Genomic DNA, 14,836 nt, shown 5'->3' with positions numbered 1-14,836 from the left:
TGTGCATTTCTGTCACCAGGAAATCCTTCAGCTGGTTTAGGAGACAGTATTTTAATTTCTTGTGTTTCTCCTGAAGATGCACATTGGCCAAGAACAATATGCTTACTGTTTCTGCTGGACTGCTGCTTCCTGCTGCACTGGCAGGGAAACTCCTGGGCAGAAATCCTGACCCATGGGAGGCCCCAAGAACAGTGTCAGTGCCAGGAGGAGGGTTCAGTGTTGGTGTCCTGTGCTTTGGCAAATACTCACTTGCCTGGGTGGCTTTTCATGCAGCTTTAAGGCTGTTTCATGGTGTTTGTGTGTTGGACTTAAGGCCAAGCCTAAAAAACATCACTGTCCTTGTGCCATCCCTCCTGACCTCCACAGCAACAAAATTACCTGCCTTGCTCACCACAGTTCAAAGAAAACTGCCCTAACTTTTACAAGTACCCACTCAGAAATAACACGAGCAGCGATGCTTAAAGCATGAATTGCCCTAAGGAGGCAATAGGATTGCATTTTCAAGACAGTTTTCTCATGATGACAGAGATCATACTTTATGTTATGATTTATAGCCCTGGATATAATACTAGATTGAAGGAATTATGTTCCCAAAAACTAAATGCCTCCCTGTGCCAACTGGTGTCCATAAATCAGGAAGGGAAGAGGAGGAACAAGAGTCTTTCATAGCCTGAGTGGCAACAGAAATTACTTTAAGCATTTTATATGGCAGTTAATGCTATTAAATAACTCAACCATAAACTTCTCATTAGCAACACTGCAAAAATTAATACACCTCACATGCAATTACCATCCACTGTGCACTGGAAATGGATTCATAAAATAAAGAGCATTTGAAAATAAAGGAAACTTTATTTTCCAGTAACTATCCATTTAAAGCCTGCTTTGAAATGCAGGTTGAAAGGCACAGGAAGCCAAGGAAGTGGGTAGAGTAAGAGACATGGGCTTGTTGAGCATGGGAGGGTGCAGGGATCTGAGCAGTGCCCAGGTGAGCAGGTGCTGTGCTGTCAGCCACCAGCACTGACATCTTCCCTTGGGACAGCCTTCATGAAGGGCTTGGTGGGAAGTGTTGCCAGCCCCATTTAGGGCAGAAAACTGTCAAAGGCTGGATTAGTCAAACTGATACTAAGTGCATCCATTTCTATTGTTTAGCGCATTTTAAATTTCACAGCCTTGTTTGGTTTTGTGTCCTTTTTTTTTTTTTTTCCCCCCTGTGCCTTGTAGACTTTTTCAAGATCTGTGAATTTTATTATGCACTGTTAACTCTGTGTGATGGCTTTGCTGGATTCCTGACATTCCCATTCTGAGCCTGTGCCTGCACACACATGGGAAGGCTGAGAAAAAAGTCAGTGCTATCTCTTCCACAAACAGAAGACGTTATCAAAACATGAAGCTGATCCATTGTCAGCCTCTGACAGCAAGAACACCCCTCAGAGTTGCACTGTTTCCCCCAGTTATTTCTAGCAGAGTCATTCTCTTGTCCTACTGCCTGTTTTGCTGTGCTGGGCAGGTGAAATAAAGCTCCACCTGTTCCTAGGATCTTCTTGCTCATCCCCATGGCACTTGTGGAGTCAAATATGAAGTAGATTTTATGGCTTTATCAAGAGTCTTCCAGGTGCTTGTTGTCTTTCTCCTGTGTAAGAATCAGACAGTAACCCCAAAGTCCTTAGAACAGGAACAAAAGGGACAGTAAACCTTTTTACTTTGCTCCTTCTGTTTGTTGAAGCTCATATTCTGTGTCTTGGTGCAGCATCCCTTAGATGGAGCATATTGCCAAGTCTCAAAAAGTGTAAGAAGCAGGGGAAATCTCATTTTGTGGCAGGAAGGGGCTGGATTTTACTCACCAAATTTACTTTTCATGAATCTTTCTGGGAACGCCACAGGCTGGAGTGTCAGTCTGCTCTGGTGGTAAGTCAGACCCCTGGGAATTTCATAGAATTTCTGCAATATTTTTAGCAGTTAAGATATTTGGCTCAGCTGCAGTGATATATTTTGATTCAAGACTTCCAGATTCTCATACAATTGTGGTGTTTTAGTATTGAATCCCTAAAAAATTGCTGTTTACCAAAACAACCTTCTGTTATGCTCTGAGACAGAGGCACATGTTGAAGGAAGCCTGAGAGACCTAACTCAGAGACAGATGGGAACAGCACCCTACAGGGGCCTCTCTTTGTCCAGTGGCTTCTCCAAGGGAGATTTCTGGGTGCCACAGTGGGTGTGCAAAGGGAGACCACAAAGCAGAAGAAGTTATCATAGCTGGGTGAATAGAAACACTGGTCTCCAGCAGAAAAGTACTTTGTTTTCTTACCCTGCCCACCTCTGGTAAGGGTAAGTTATATGAAATGGAACTTCATGAAGTGAAAAATGGAAATTTTACCATTCACTGGTGGGGGAAGGAGCACCCAAGGACAGCAAACTGTAACAAAGCTGCATCCTCTTCTACAGCACCTGTGAGTGCTACCCAGCTGGTTCTAGAACATGAGTGCATTCTGCATTGCAGCACAAATATTTTACAGCAAAGTCTGTTTGTCTGGCTGTTTTCATCTAGTACTGAGAACATGTTTGTTGTCCCACTGTGCACCTGGTGGAGTGCAGGAACTCATGCCTTCTGATCAACAAATCACTATGATTCTTATTGTTTAAAATACACTCCACTCACATATCTCACAACTTTGACATCATACCCTATTTACACACTTTGCTTACTTATACATTCTACCTACTTATATATTTTACAACTTTTACATAATACTCTACTTATACATTTCACTTATTTATACATTTTATAACTTATAACTTCTACATATCACACTACTTATACATAATACACTAGTTATACATTTTACTTGCTTATACATACTTACACGTGTTACTTTACTTATACATCTTAAAACCTTTACTTGATATTCTACTTACACATTTTACAACTCATCCATAATACAGTACATACACATTTTGCAACTGCTGTGTATGAGATCTCACATTGCTTGATTGGTCTCTCTATTTTGTCCAACGAGCTCTGCACACCCTTTTCTGACAATATGATTGGTTTTAATCCAGTGCAGCACAGCCCTTTTTTATCTATTCCTTGCTTTCTTGGTATTTAGTTTTTCAGCTTATTCTTTCCCAATTTAGCACAGTTTACCTTTCAGCCCTTGATGAATTCCTGAGGGCTCTAACAGGTGGGGCTCCTAATCCAGAGTCAAGATGATGACAGCAGCAAAATCCACCCAGTGATCAGCAGCCAAGTTAGTCCAGGAAATCCAAACAGCAAAAGACAAGAAACATATAGAAACCTGTCCCACCTCTCTCCTCAAACCTTCAGACTGGAGCTTAAAAACCTTCTTGGGGCTGATGTGCTGCAGCTGAAAGTGGAAAGGCCAGGTGAAGCCAGTGAGGGTAATTCCAGCCTGGTCCCACTCTGAGGGCACTGGTAAAAATCACTAAAAATGGTTTGGCTGGGGCTCACAATCAAGGTTCAAATACTTTACAACAGTGGGGTGTGCTGGGACAGGGGCCATCCATGCTCTCTAAGATAGCTGGGCAGTTCACGTTCATATACCAACACTGGCAGCTTTTAAATGCTTTAGAAGAAGGTTCAGATGAGGAAAAAGAAACCTGAAGAGTAATAATGGACTCTTCTGCCCAAAGAGGACTTTTGTTTCTGACAGAGTGCTGCTTGGAAAACTCACCTGAGAGCTTCTGAAACTCTCACCTGAACTTTGCTCCTAAGGAAGGTTTAGCAGCCTGCACCTCAGAGTAAGATTTCCTTCTTGGACTCAGTCTGGCAGTGAGTGCAACCTCTTGGAAACTGAGTCTGGGTCCGGAGATCATCATTCTGCCTGGGTTTAACACAGGGAGCCAGGTTTGGTTGTTGTGTTTTATTTTCAGTTCTCTGAGCTGTTTAATGGCATCGTGGTCGAGTTTTCAAGCTTTAGTAAAGCAGAGACCTGTGGCAGCACTGTGTGATTTAGCTGCTCTCAAGAGAGGAAGATTTCAGTTTCCATATTCTTTTTCACTTCAGTTTAGCACCTTGTCTGAAATCTTTCTTTTGAACGCAAGCTTTGCCAGAGGAGGTGTGTGACACTGTAGCAGGATCCATACCCTTTCCAGAGTCATTTGGGAACGGCACCTGAAGGAAGTGACACATTAAAAAACCCACTTTTTTGGAAGTGTTTGCAGTTAAATCCCTTGTTCACATGGCTACAGGTTTGTTCTTCGTTGCTAGCACCCATCTGCTCTGAGCTCCTTGTCTGTCCTAGTTTTCTCCCATTACTTCTCCATGTCAGCCAAACACAGCTTTCCTGCATTGCTTCAAAATGAACAATTTCTGAGACCTTTTCCTTGGTGACAATTGCTTTAAAAGCCGGTAGAACATCTTCACTCACTGAAGAACCACTGCAATCAATCTGCAATGTCAAACATGCTCTATTCAGCCCTTATTAGAAGCTGGAGCTTTGGTGACACTCAGCTGCCATGGTTGCAGTTTAGGACTATTGGGTGTTTGGGATTTTAAATGTCATTCACTGTGTAATGGCCTCATCAGCACAAAGCCTTTGTGTCACAAATTGACACAAATGAGTTCCTGTAGCACCTTTGCTGACGAAAATCACATCGCTGACCTACTTTTTTTCCCCTTTGTGTTGGTTTGACACAGCCTGGTTTTTGGTGGGAGAAAAGCTGCTCAAAACTTCTATGTCGGGCACAGAGCCAGTTGCTGAAGGCTCTGACAATGGGCAGGTTACTAGCCCAATTGGACAAGTTGGTAACGCCTCTGTGATGACAAACTGAAGAAAGGAAAAACCGCGGGAAGTTCTCTTTCTTCTCCCAAGGGGTGGTGAGGCAGCTGTGGGGGTCCATCCCCACAGGGGCCACATGGCCAGAGCCCTCCCGAGGCCAGGACTGTGTGGCCAGGGCCCTCCCGAGGCCAGAGCCACCCGTGAGGTGCCGGTGAGGACAACGTGGCCAGCAGCGAGAGACAGAGCGAGCGATTCCCTGAAGCAGAGCCCAGACGAGATCAACCTCTCAATTGCATCTTACAGACACCAACTTTCTTCCAAGTCAGAGGAAAAGGAAAAGTGAGGACACGTGAGGAGAACCAACATGGCAGCACCGAGGTCAGTGAAGAAATAGGAGAGGGAGGAGGTGCTCCAAGCGCTGGAGCTGAGATTCTCCTGCAAGCCGTGGTGAGGACTGCAATACAACAAACCCTTTCATGAGGTGCATGGGGGGGTGCAGAGATCCACGCACAGCCCGTGAAGAAATGCATTCATGCTGGAGCATGTGGATGCTGAAAAGCTGTAATCTAGCAAGGAACTCGAACAGAGAGAGAAGACCCTTGCTTTTAGAGAGAGAGGAAGAGAGCCTTCGCTTCCAGACTAGAGCAGCTCATCCTTAAAAGATGAAACCCCATGAACTACAGTGACCCACGCTAGGCAGTTGTGGGAAGACTGCTTGGCCCCTGGGAGGGGCTCACATTGCAACAGGTTCAGGTGGGACTGCTGCTTGTGGAAGTTAAAACCACGCTAGAAAAGTTCGCAGAGAACTATCTCCCGTGGGAAGGATCCCATGGCACAGCAAAAGAAACTCTTTTCCTTAAGCATACTGAAGAAAGATTTTTAAGAAGTGAAATACTGACCAAAACCCCATGTTTTGTTTCCTTGCGTGGTCGGTGGAAAGAGGGAGGGACTGGGGAAGAGAGGTGTTCTGAAGGTTTGCTTTGGTTCTTGTTACCCTTTTTACTTTTAATTCTGTTAATAATAAATTTCCTTTATACTGTTTAAGCTTGAACCTGTTTTGCCTTAAAGCATTTTTTCTTTCAATAATCCTTATCTCAACTCATGGAAATGAAGTTTTCAATTTCCCCTCCTCTGCCCAGCTATAGCAGAGGAAAAGAAGTAGATGGTTTTTTCATGGGTGCCTGGCACTTAGCCAGCATCAGGCCACAACACCCTTCCAGAAAAAATATACAGAACTTTGTTTACTTATTTAGCACTCACTGCATGGCAACGCAGGTGTGCAGAGCTGCAGATACAAAGGGTGAGTCTTCATTCAAGTCTTTTTCTCTCTGAGGCTGTAAATGAGGCCCATGAACACTGCCTCAGGTGAGGAAAGCCTTCAGAGTGACCCTGAAGGGGAGGAGAGGAAGGTCCCTCATTTTGTAGCCACATCTCTGCAGGTCTTGCACACTTCTCTTTGGTGTGCACTCCTGTTTTGGGATCTCACTTTACTCTGCCATGCCTCTTCCTGTCATCTTCAAATCCTCAGCAGCTGTGGCTTTCACTCTGTTTCTGCCAGCTTTATTTTGTCACCAAAAATGTTAATTTTTAGAATTCTAGGCAGTTTTTTCTGGTTCATTTGAGTAGGTGTGGATAACAGTCTACCTAGAAAGATCTCGAGCACTTACCTACTGTAAATTCACAGAAATTCATCCCCTTGGACTTAGTGATGATGGCAGATCCTTAGGTAATAATTATTTGTGATGTGAGCAACTAACTCTGATTTATAACCCCAAATGTCTGGAGCAGCTGCGTGACCCTGTGGTGGCTTAGCTCTTGGGAATACTTGGCCTCAGCACAGCAGTTCATGGTGTTTGCAGGTGACATCATGCCCAGGGATGATGCAGAGGGCACTTGGTCTGTTCAGCCTGGAGAAGGGGAGACTGAGGGGAGACCTCACTGCAGTCACAACTTCCTCATGAGGGGAAGAGGAGGGGCAGGCACTGATCTCTGCTCTGTGGTGACAGTGACAGGATCTGAATGATTGGCCTGAGGTTGTGTCAGGGCAGGTTTAGGTTGGATACCAGGAAAAGGTTCTTCCCCTGGAGGGTGGCTGGGCACTGAACAGCTCCCCAGGGCAGTGGTCACAGCATCAGCCTGACAGAGCTCAAAGAATGTTTGAACAACCCCCTCAGGCACAGGAATTCTTGGGGTTGTGCAGGGCCAGGAGTTGGACTTGATGATTCTTATGGGTCCCCCCAACTCAGCATTTTCTGTGATTCTGTGAAACACCTCCAAAGACCTGCAGTACACTGCTCAGTTTATTTCTCATACTACAACCAGTCTCCAACCATATTCAAATCACATTATTGAGCCTGTTGGAAGTGGTTCATGAATGACTACTTTTTTACCTGCCTGGATAAACTTACTCATCACTAAAGTGTACTGGGGTAAAACAAACCACCAAGGAGACATGTTAAGGAGGAAGTTTTTTACAATGAGGGTGGAGAAAGGCTGCAACAGATTGCTCAGAGAGGTGAAAAGTCCCTGGAAATCCCTGGAAAAGTTCAAGGAGAGATTGGACAGGGTTTGGAACAACCTGATCGAGTTGAAAATGTCCCTGTTCATTGCAGGGTGGTTGGACTGGATGACCTTTAAATGTCCCTCCAAAACATTCTGTGATTCTGTGTCTCCATCCCTCTCTCTCCTTGCAGTACAGCCTTGCACAACAGTTCTCCCCTGCTGAGCCCTGAGCACAGTTTGCTGCTGCAGCAGTCTCAGGTCACCCATTTTATTCCCAACAGGGACTCAGAGGCTCTTTACTGGGCTCTTTACCGAGCTGGCACTCAGCTGAAGCAGGGAAGCATTCGAGCTGCTGTGCTGAGCATTCAAGACTCCCAGGAGACAGCAGCCACACTCGACACCAGAAGATTCTCCTGTGTCTGGTGAGACACAGCAGCTCCATTTCAGGTTTAGGCCAGGGCTGGGAGAGCCCATGTGCTGCTTTTAGTGTTGCAGAGACATTTTCTGAGTGTGATCCATGGGACCGACTTGTGGTGAGCACCAGAGACAGGGTGATGCAGAGAGCAGGAGGTGTTTGAGTGAGACCAGCTCGGTGATCAGCTAACAAAGGTACCCTTCCCTATGTCTCAAGGGAAAAAAAAAGCCCAAACCCACAGCTATATCTATATAAAGGCAAACACTGAATATTTCCAGCACTCAGAAGGACGAGTGGCCCATGTGATGCCAGCTAACAAATTCAAGCAGTCACTTGCAAGTGTGAAGTGTAACTAACACAAAAAGCTGAGTGCTGTGTTCCTTTTGGAAGCACTGGTGGCTGCTCCCTCATCAGCAGGTTGCTGACATGCCAAATTTCCTGAGAAACAGAGAAATACACAGCTTTAAAATAAAGACAGCCAAAAAAACCTGACAAGTTGTGGCGTACTTCTTTTATTACAGTGAAAACCTGTGCAGTGCTAGGCTACGGAGAGAATAAAAGCTACCAGTAACTTTTCATCAGAAAGGAGTCAATCCCAGATAAAAAACAGTCTAGAAATCATGACTGTTGCAAAATATAAAGTCTGAGTTGGGAGCTCCGTCTGTTGTTCCATTGGAGTAGATCCAAAGATTGCAAAGTTCTCGATGGAAGTTTCTCCTTTAACATGCTGGGGAGGTAAAGAGGAGAAGCAGATTAAGGGACATGTTTTTCTCCATAAATCACACAAGATGCTAGGAAGTGTTTTGCCTAGATATAGGACAACCAAAAGGCAATTTTTTAGTGATTTCAACCAACCCCCCTATGTAGATGTTTTTCCTAACTATGACTCAGATCAGTAAAACCAAATTATGGTGAATTGCATGTAGTACAAATCACAATGTGGCTGAGGGTATTGGTTATTAAATAGGCTGAAATGTCAATCCTAACTAAAACAAAGTTAGCAGGGGATCAGAAATTTCTGTAACTTTCATTCCACATTTCTAAAGCAAAGCCTTTTATCTCTCATGCTGATAAGGTGGATGTGAACTGGGTGGCTGCACTCTGCTGTGGCATTAGCTGAGGGCTTGAGCTCACACCTGAGCCCAGACTACCACACTGCCCACAAATCCTCAGATGCACCAGCAACACCGCACTCTCTGTACAAGAAGCTGTTTTTTTAGAGTTTGGCCACCTTTTCCTGCTCCCACCCTTAGGAATCTCTGGCTGGCACAGCACACCAAGCCTGGGCAGAGCAGGGACCCTACCAGGAGCATCCACAGGGACACAGGAGACATCTCCTGCAGGACATTACCTTCCTCCATGACGCGGTGGTAGAAGCACCAGGGGACACCAGCGGGGTGTGCCCTGAAGCAGCAGCCCTTCTTTGTGCACTCCCAGGGCTTGATGCCGGGGTGGCCGCAGTTTATCCTGGTGTAAGGATTGTTGGGACACATTTTCTTCACTGTGTAAAGCAAAAAAGAACAACAAAGGAAGGAAGGAGAATGTGTTACTTCATGCTCCGTCTGCCTGGTGATGTAATTCACAAATAAAGGCAGGACACAAAGGTGAGGTCCCTGAGTACGTCCCTGATGACCTCTGAACCAATTTCAGGCACCAGATTCACCCAAATCCTCACCCAGCCTCCTAGGCAAAACTAAATACCAAAGGGTGATGAACTGCTGCTGTGGCCCAGGGACCACAGGAGGCAAAATTCACCCCTGGAAGTGTCTGGCAGCAACACATCTTTACCTATCCTAAATCCAGCAATGGGGTGAGAAGTCCTGTGCCTCCCACAGTGGTAACACATGCACTGGCCTCACACCAGGGTTTTATTCATGACCTGACCCCTTGCTCACCCCAGAGCAGCCTGGCTAACATAGGGAGAGGACCACCCAACCCTCTCTGCCAGCTTAAGTTACAGAAAGGAAATAAGGAAATAAGTCTTTTAGGAGGAAATCACAGCTCTGCCAGGCACTTAAAACTGAAATCCCAAGGAAAGAGATTATACCACCCAGCTTGACTACTTCAGTTTTCCTCTGATGGAACAGTTCTGTCCTATGAAAATGGCCCTGTAAGTTCCTGCTGCTCATTTTTCAAGGTTTACAAGAATGAGCAAAATTGCTCAAAAGCAAAACTGTTTTTTCCTACGCTAATTCTGATCCCTGTTGACTAATCTCGATTTATATCAGGTTCTCCTGTTGGGTAACATTGCCTTTGCACCTTCACTTCCTTTCATGTTGCCTGTGCAGCTGCTGAGGCTGCCCTGAAGTTCTCCTAAGGAGGAGTTGTGCTGTCAGCCCAGCAAACGTAGCTTACACTGAGTTAATTAACACAGGTAATTACAGTCAGTTACTTAACACAGTTATGTAAAATATACTGCTAATCCTTGTAAGACTGGGAGAGCAGCTGTTATCCTCTCTGAGAAAATAATGGTAAAAAATAGAAGCAAGATGCTGACAGATGTCAAACAAGTAGCCACACAGCAAACCCACTTTGATAAGTGCTGAGGATCCCTTGCTCTACCCATGGACAAGACCACAAATGAAATTGAAATGTCTCTAAACAATCAGCACAGGTTGTTTGATAACTAGAAGCCTAAAGGAAGAGGAAAGGCTTGACTTTGCGTTTTTCTACCACCAGTCTCCTAACAGAGGTTTGTGCCCACTTTCCTTGCCTAAGGAGAAAAGCAGAACTGCTCCCTGGTTGTAGACATTTCTGGATAATCAAACACAAGGTAAAGCAGTGTTTCTGGCAGAGATATTACCTTTCTTTGGTTTAGGACTGTAGCACCAGGGGACACTGGGGACTGAAGCGTTGAAGCAGCACCCGATTTTCTTGCATTCTGCTGCTGAGATCCCCGGGTAGCCACAGTTTGTCCTCTCCCTGGCAACCACTTTACACTGGCATTTTGCTGTTCAGGACAGAAAGAGCAAGTTACAGGGTGCCAGTTTGCACACTTGTTAGAGGGGTGTTTATCAGATGCTCACTGGGAATGATGCTCTTTCCCTAGATGCTTTCCATCTTTTCTGTTCCCTGCCAAGACCACAACCTGAGTGGTTTAAAAGCTGCTTTTAAACTCCTACTGGTTTTGGTCAGGGCTGTACATCACCCTTTGAGAGTCTGTGGTCCCACTTGCAGCCCAGCCAGCCCAGCACAGTGTGGTTTGTGGGCTTCGAATCAACCACACCGAATGGGAATTCCCAAGAACTTCAAATATTATGCTATTAAATGTTTGCTGCTTTGCCCATCTCATGTGAAGAGAAAAAGAGTTAAGGGTCCAGTGGATATTCAAACAGGTGTAAAGATACAAAATCTTTGCATTCTTGTCAGGTGATTATAAAATATAGGATGGGGTGAAAATACCTGCAGCTATGCTTCTAACATTTTAAGTCTATTGCACAGTCAACCACAACCAAGAATTTCTGGAGCTGTCCTCCAGCTGTCATTGCTTTCCACTCCTGGAGCTGTCTAAATTACTTTTCTTTTAATGAGGAGGCAGATAGGCTCCTTTAAAACTGTATTCACGTGGCAAAGCAGCATAAACCAAATGCCAGAAGACAATTTAGACAAAGCTGGCTCCTGTTCCAGCCCTGGTCCTGTTCTAGCAACCTCCTCTGCCTTTGCAGTGGGTTCCTGGTTATTCCACCAACACAAGAGTTCACCTGCAGTCTTTCACATTTTGCTATAGATCTCTCTGAAAAACATTTAAAAGTAGGTTCCACTTTGGGAATAAAGAGCAGCACAGAAAGCCATTTGCTGTCTGGTCTGTTAAAGCTGCCAGGCTCTGGCTGCAGTCGGTGGGATGAGGGTCCCACACGTACCTGGAAGGCAGCAGGAGGTGGATGTACTTACTTGGAGGTGCAATTCCCTCTGCCAGGGTGCTGAGGGCTATGACGAGGGTGATGGAGAGTGCACAGACCACCTTGAGATCCATGGCTCTTGGAAGAGGAGCGCTGCTGCTTCCCCTGGAAGCCGTGAGTTTTATGCGCTCCTTGTGTTTGCCCAGCGAGGTCTGATAACATTGTTCCATCTGGTGCTTCACCCAGAAGGTTGGGTTTTCTTTTGTTTGGTTAGGAAGTGTTGCCATGCATATTTTGATACCCCGGAGACAAATTTCTGGGCTCCCGTGAGCCATTGATCACATATCTATTAGGTACCTATAGATACATATCTGTTACGTGATCCCACAGTCTATCAAATGCATGCTGCTGGGTGCCTCTGGGTGCCAGAGGAACCTCTGGGTGCTCTGATTTCATTAGAGTATTTCAGACCTCTGGGCAGTTTTTATTTTCCAGTCACTACTGAAAAATAAGTGAAATATTTCCTATCCAGGTGTATCTTTTCTGCCTTAATTTTTCCCTGGCCTTAAGATTTTGGTTATGCTTACTCTGAAACAGGTAAGGGAGGAGGGCTGGAGCAATGACACCTCCAAGCTTCAGGAGACCACTGTGCACCTGAAAAAATACATAAACACAGAAAGTGGCAGGTGTGACTGTGAAATACTGAGCCCAGCTAAGGCCACTGCTGGTTTCCACACAAGAGGATTTAGCAAAAGAAGGTAAGATCAGGAAAAAAAAAGCCCAAGAGGATCAACAGCATAGAGACACAAGAGAAGAAATGAGAGTTTCTGTATGATCTCATCCTGCCCCACAGATGCTGTGCTTGTTCAGGCATCAGTCCTGAGGGTCCCGGTGTTATTTTGGAGTTGCTGCCCTGTGCAAGGTCCTGTTCCAGGGGTGCCACAGCAGGAGCTGTCCCCACTCCCTCTGCCTGATCCCCAAAGCAGAGCAGCACTTCCCAACCCATCCAACACCACCTGCATGTGTTTTGCCAAAACCAAACTTCTGAAGCACCATGTTTGACCAATTAATTCCCTGAGTGGTTTTCTCCTGGTTTAAAGGTGGCCTCCAAGGCAGCCTTTGGGCTGTTTTGGGACAACAGGCCTTGGGACTTGGACTGCTGAAGGCTTTATTCTTCCTCCTGGACAATTTTCTACCATTTACTGTAACATTTCTTCTAGCTACTTCTCAACTCTTAAACACAACCAGAGCAGTACTAGGGAGTGGGGGAGAAGCAGTGGGCTGGTGGGACCATCTCTGCACCCTCCCCACAGGAGGCATCTGCAGAGCAGGCAGGGCTGGCTGCAGCCCCTTGGGTGCTCTGCTGCATCACTTTTCCGATGGGAAATCCACCAGGTAACTCTTCCTGTTCATCAGCAAAATAAAGAGATTCAATGCACCTTGTTGGTCTTTGACAGAATTGTGTCTCCTTGCTTTTGAATATTACATATGAGTTTGTTTTGTGCATCTTTCCATTACAAAGTTTAAAGTGAGAACTTTCAGCTTCTACAGCTGTGTTTTGGAGGAAGTTTATTTGTTGCAAGGTATTTCCAACAAAGTGGAGGGATTTTGTTCTAGAAGGGAAAAAAATAATAGGGTTCTTTTTCCTAAAGGTTAACTTATTTAATGCTTTATGGGCTTTTTTAATATCCATCCCTATTTAAGACATGGGTGGCATTTCTCACAGAAAGTCACAATTCATAAATTAGACATTCTGTGTATCCTCCATTTCACAAGATACCAGGCTGCAGGCAGACAAGGGCTGTGCTCCATCACTCAGCAGCTCATATCACATTTTTTACCTCCATCACTTAGAGAAAATGTTGGACTAAAAACTTTAAAATCCAGTTTTCCCCTTATGTACAAAGGTCCACCATGATGCCTGTCCAGAGTAGTTTTTCCACCAGCTTTCTCCTCAGAAAGGAGGTGAGGTTGGCTGAAACACTGCCCGTGCACGAGGGGAAAGCAGCGATCCCGAGGTGGACCGCGCTGCTTTCGGACTTCCACGGAATTCTCAATAGATTATCAGCCCATCGTGTGAGTCAGCTGAAACTGCAGATAACATTTGTCACTCCTGCTCCTTTCTGGACATTAATTTAGCCCTTATCTGCTGGCTGTCACCTCTTGGGCCCGATCCCAGTTGCGGGCACAAAGGCAAATCTACCCCCGAGCTCTCGCTGCGGAAAGAGCGTTTGATTGGCATCGTAAAGCAAACACAGGGCAATAAATGAGCTGCCTGCTTTCTGCCAGGGGATTACTTAAAGATCTTTAATATGTTTATATAGCAAAGCCTTTAAAATTATCTGGGGTTTCCCTGTAAATGTGTTTCCTTCTGTGAGGCCGGTGCCTACCTAAACCTTTTGGTAGCTCTGTAAAGGATCTCAGGCTCTGCAAGTGCCCATGGCCAGAAGGGGCTTGGAGGGCTCCTTCCTCCTCTCCAGGCTCCGTGTCCTCCCTCACCACCCTCCCCTGGTCCCTTTTAGCTGCACTGTGGTGCTCTCATTTCCTCCCCAGCAAGCACATGGAGAAATCACCACGTCTGGTATTGGATCTTGCTGTGGATCAGTGCCAGGCTGCAACTCTTTATTTTGCTAATCCAGAACTTTTGAAGGATAAGGGTAATTTTTTTCTATCTCTTTTCACTTAAAATAACCAGCAAACAGAACAACTTTGATTTTCATCCTAAGGGGAGTGTTTTGTCCTGAAGGGAATTTCCTTTTTGTGGTAACTGGTGGCTTGAATGCTGACATGAAGAAATCTGTCACTGGGCCAACAGGCACTGCATGTGAGCCCACAGAGTAAATCCCAAGTTTTGAGTGCTCTCTAAAGTAAATCATCATAACAGAGAAAAAAAAAAACAGTGGCAAAGGAGAGGGATGTCTACAATTTGCTCCTTCCAGCCCTGCAGGGCACACAAAGGCTTGAGCTGGCACATAAAATTCCTTAAACCAGGACAATATCTGTCTGTCCACCAGATAACACCGAGGGGTCAAAATACAAACAGAGAAACCCCTGCATCTTAATTCTGGGAGTGGACAGCTCAAAATAACCCCTGACATCCATGGCTTTGATAAAGATCCTTACCAGAGATGTCTAACGCAGTTGTCAAAATCAACTTGAACTTTGTGAGTTCAAACTCCTTCAGGGGAATTTTGTCAAAGAATATGTCATTTTTACAAACCACAGACAGTGCTGGAATGGGACTTTTGTTACATTTCTGTGGCAAACATCCTTGCCCAAGGTGAAAAGAAAGATTTAATTACTGAAATTAATCAAATATGTAACTCAGAGCTGAGTCAGAT

At 45.3% G+C, this 14,836-nt stretch overlaps 1 protein-coding gene and 1 long non-coding RNA gene across 2 annotated transcripts; one reads left to right on the top strand and one right to left on the bottom strand.

Moving 5' to 3' along the window:
• Positions 1-8,152: 8,152 nt before the first annotated feature.
• TFF2 (trefoil factor 2) lies at positions 8,153-11,662 on the bottom strand. The gene is made up of 4 exons (XM_048290432.1): positions 11,548-11,662; positions 10,460-10,606; positions 9,008-9,157; positions 8,153-8,383 (listed from the first exon to the last, which is right to left on the bottom strand). The coding sequence occupies exons 1-4, from the start codon at positions 11,627-11,629 to the stop codon at positions 8,376-8,378; spliced, it is 387 nt and encodes a 128-aa protein (XP_048146389.1). The 5' UTR covers positions 11,630-11,662; the 3' UTR covers positions 8,153-8,375.
• On the top strand, positions 10,307-12,868 carry LOC125319328. The gene is made up of 3 exons (XR_007200666.1): positions 10,307-10,429; positions 12,093-12,253; positions 12,716-12,868. It is a non-coding gene; the product is annotated as an uncharacterized LOC125319328 (long non-coding RNA).
• Positions 12,869-14,836: the final 1,968 nt, after the last annotated feature.

The sequence above is a fragment of the Corvus hawaiiensis genome, chromosome 2 (genome assembly GCF_020740725.1).
Source record: "Corvus hawaiiensis isolate bCorHaw1 chromosome 2, bCorHaw1.pri.cur, whole genome shotgun sequence".
Lineage (NCBI taxonomy): Eukaryota > Metazoa > Chordata > Aves > Passeriformes > Corvidae > Corvus > Corvus hawaiiensis.
Note: the sequence above shows the minus strand (reverse complement) of the source record. Positions and strands in the feature narration are given on the sequence as shown.

What these genes read in the sequence shown, in the direction of transcription:
- TFF2 (XM_048290432.1), bottom strand. Translation starts at nt 11,629, where the DNA reads ATGGATCTCAAGGTGGTCTGTGCACTCTCCATCACCCTCGTCATAGCC. An exon ending in AGAGGGAATTGCACCTCCAA is followed by an intron (nt 10,607 to 11,547) that starts GTAAGTACATCC and finishes TGTCCTGAACAG; the next exon opens with CAAAATGCCAGTGTAAAGTG. An exon ending in CAGTCCTAAACCAAAGAAAG is followed by an intron (nt 9,158 to 10,459) that starts GTAATATCTCTG and finishes TGCTTTACACAG; the next exon opens with TGAAGAAAATGTGTCCCAAC.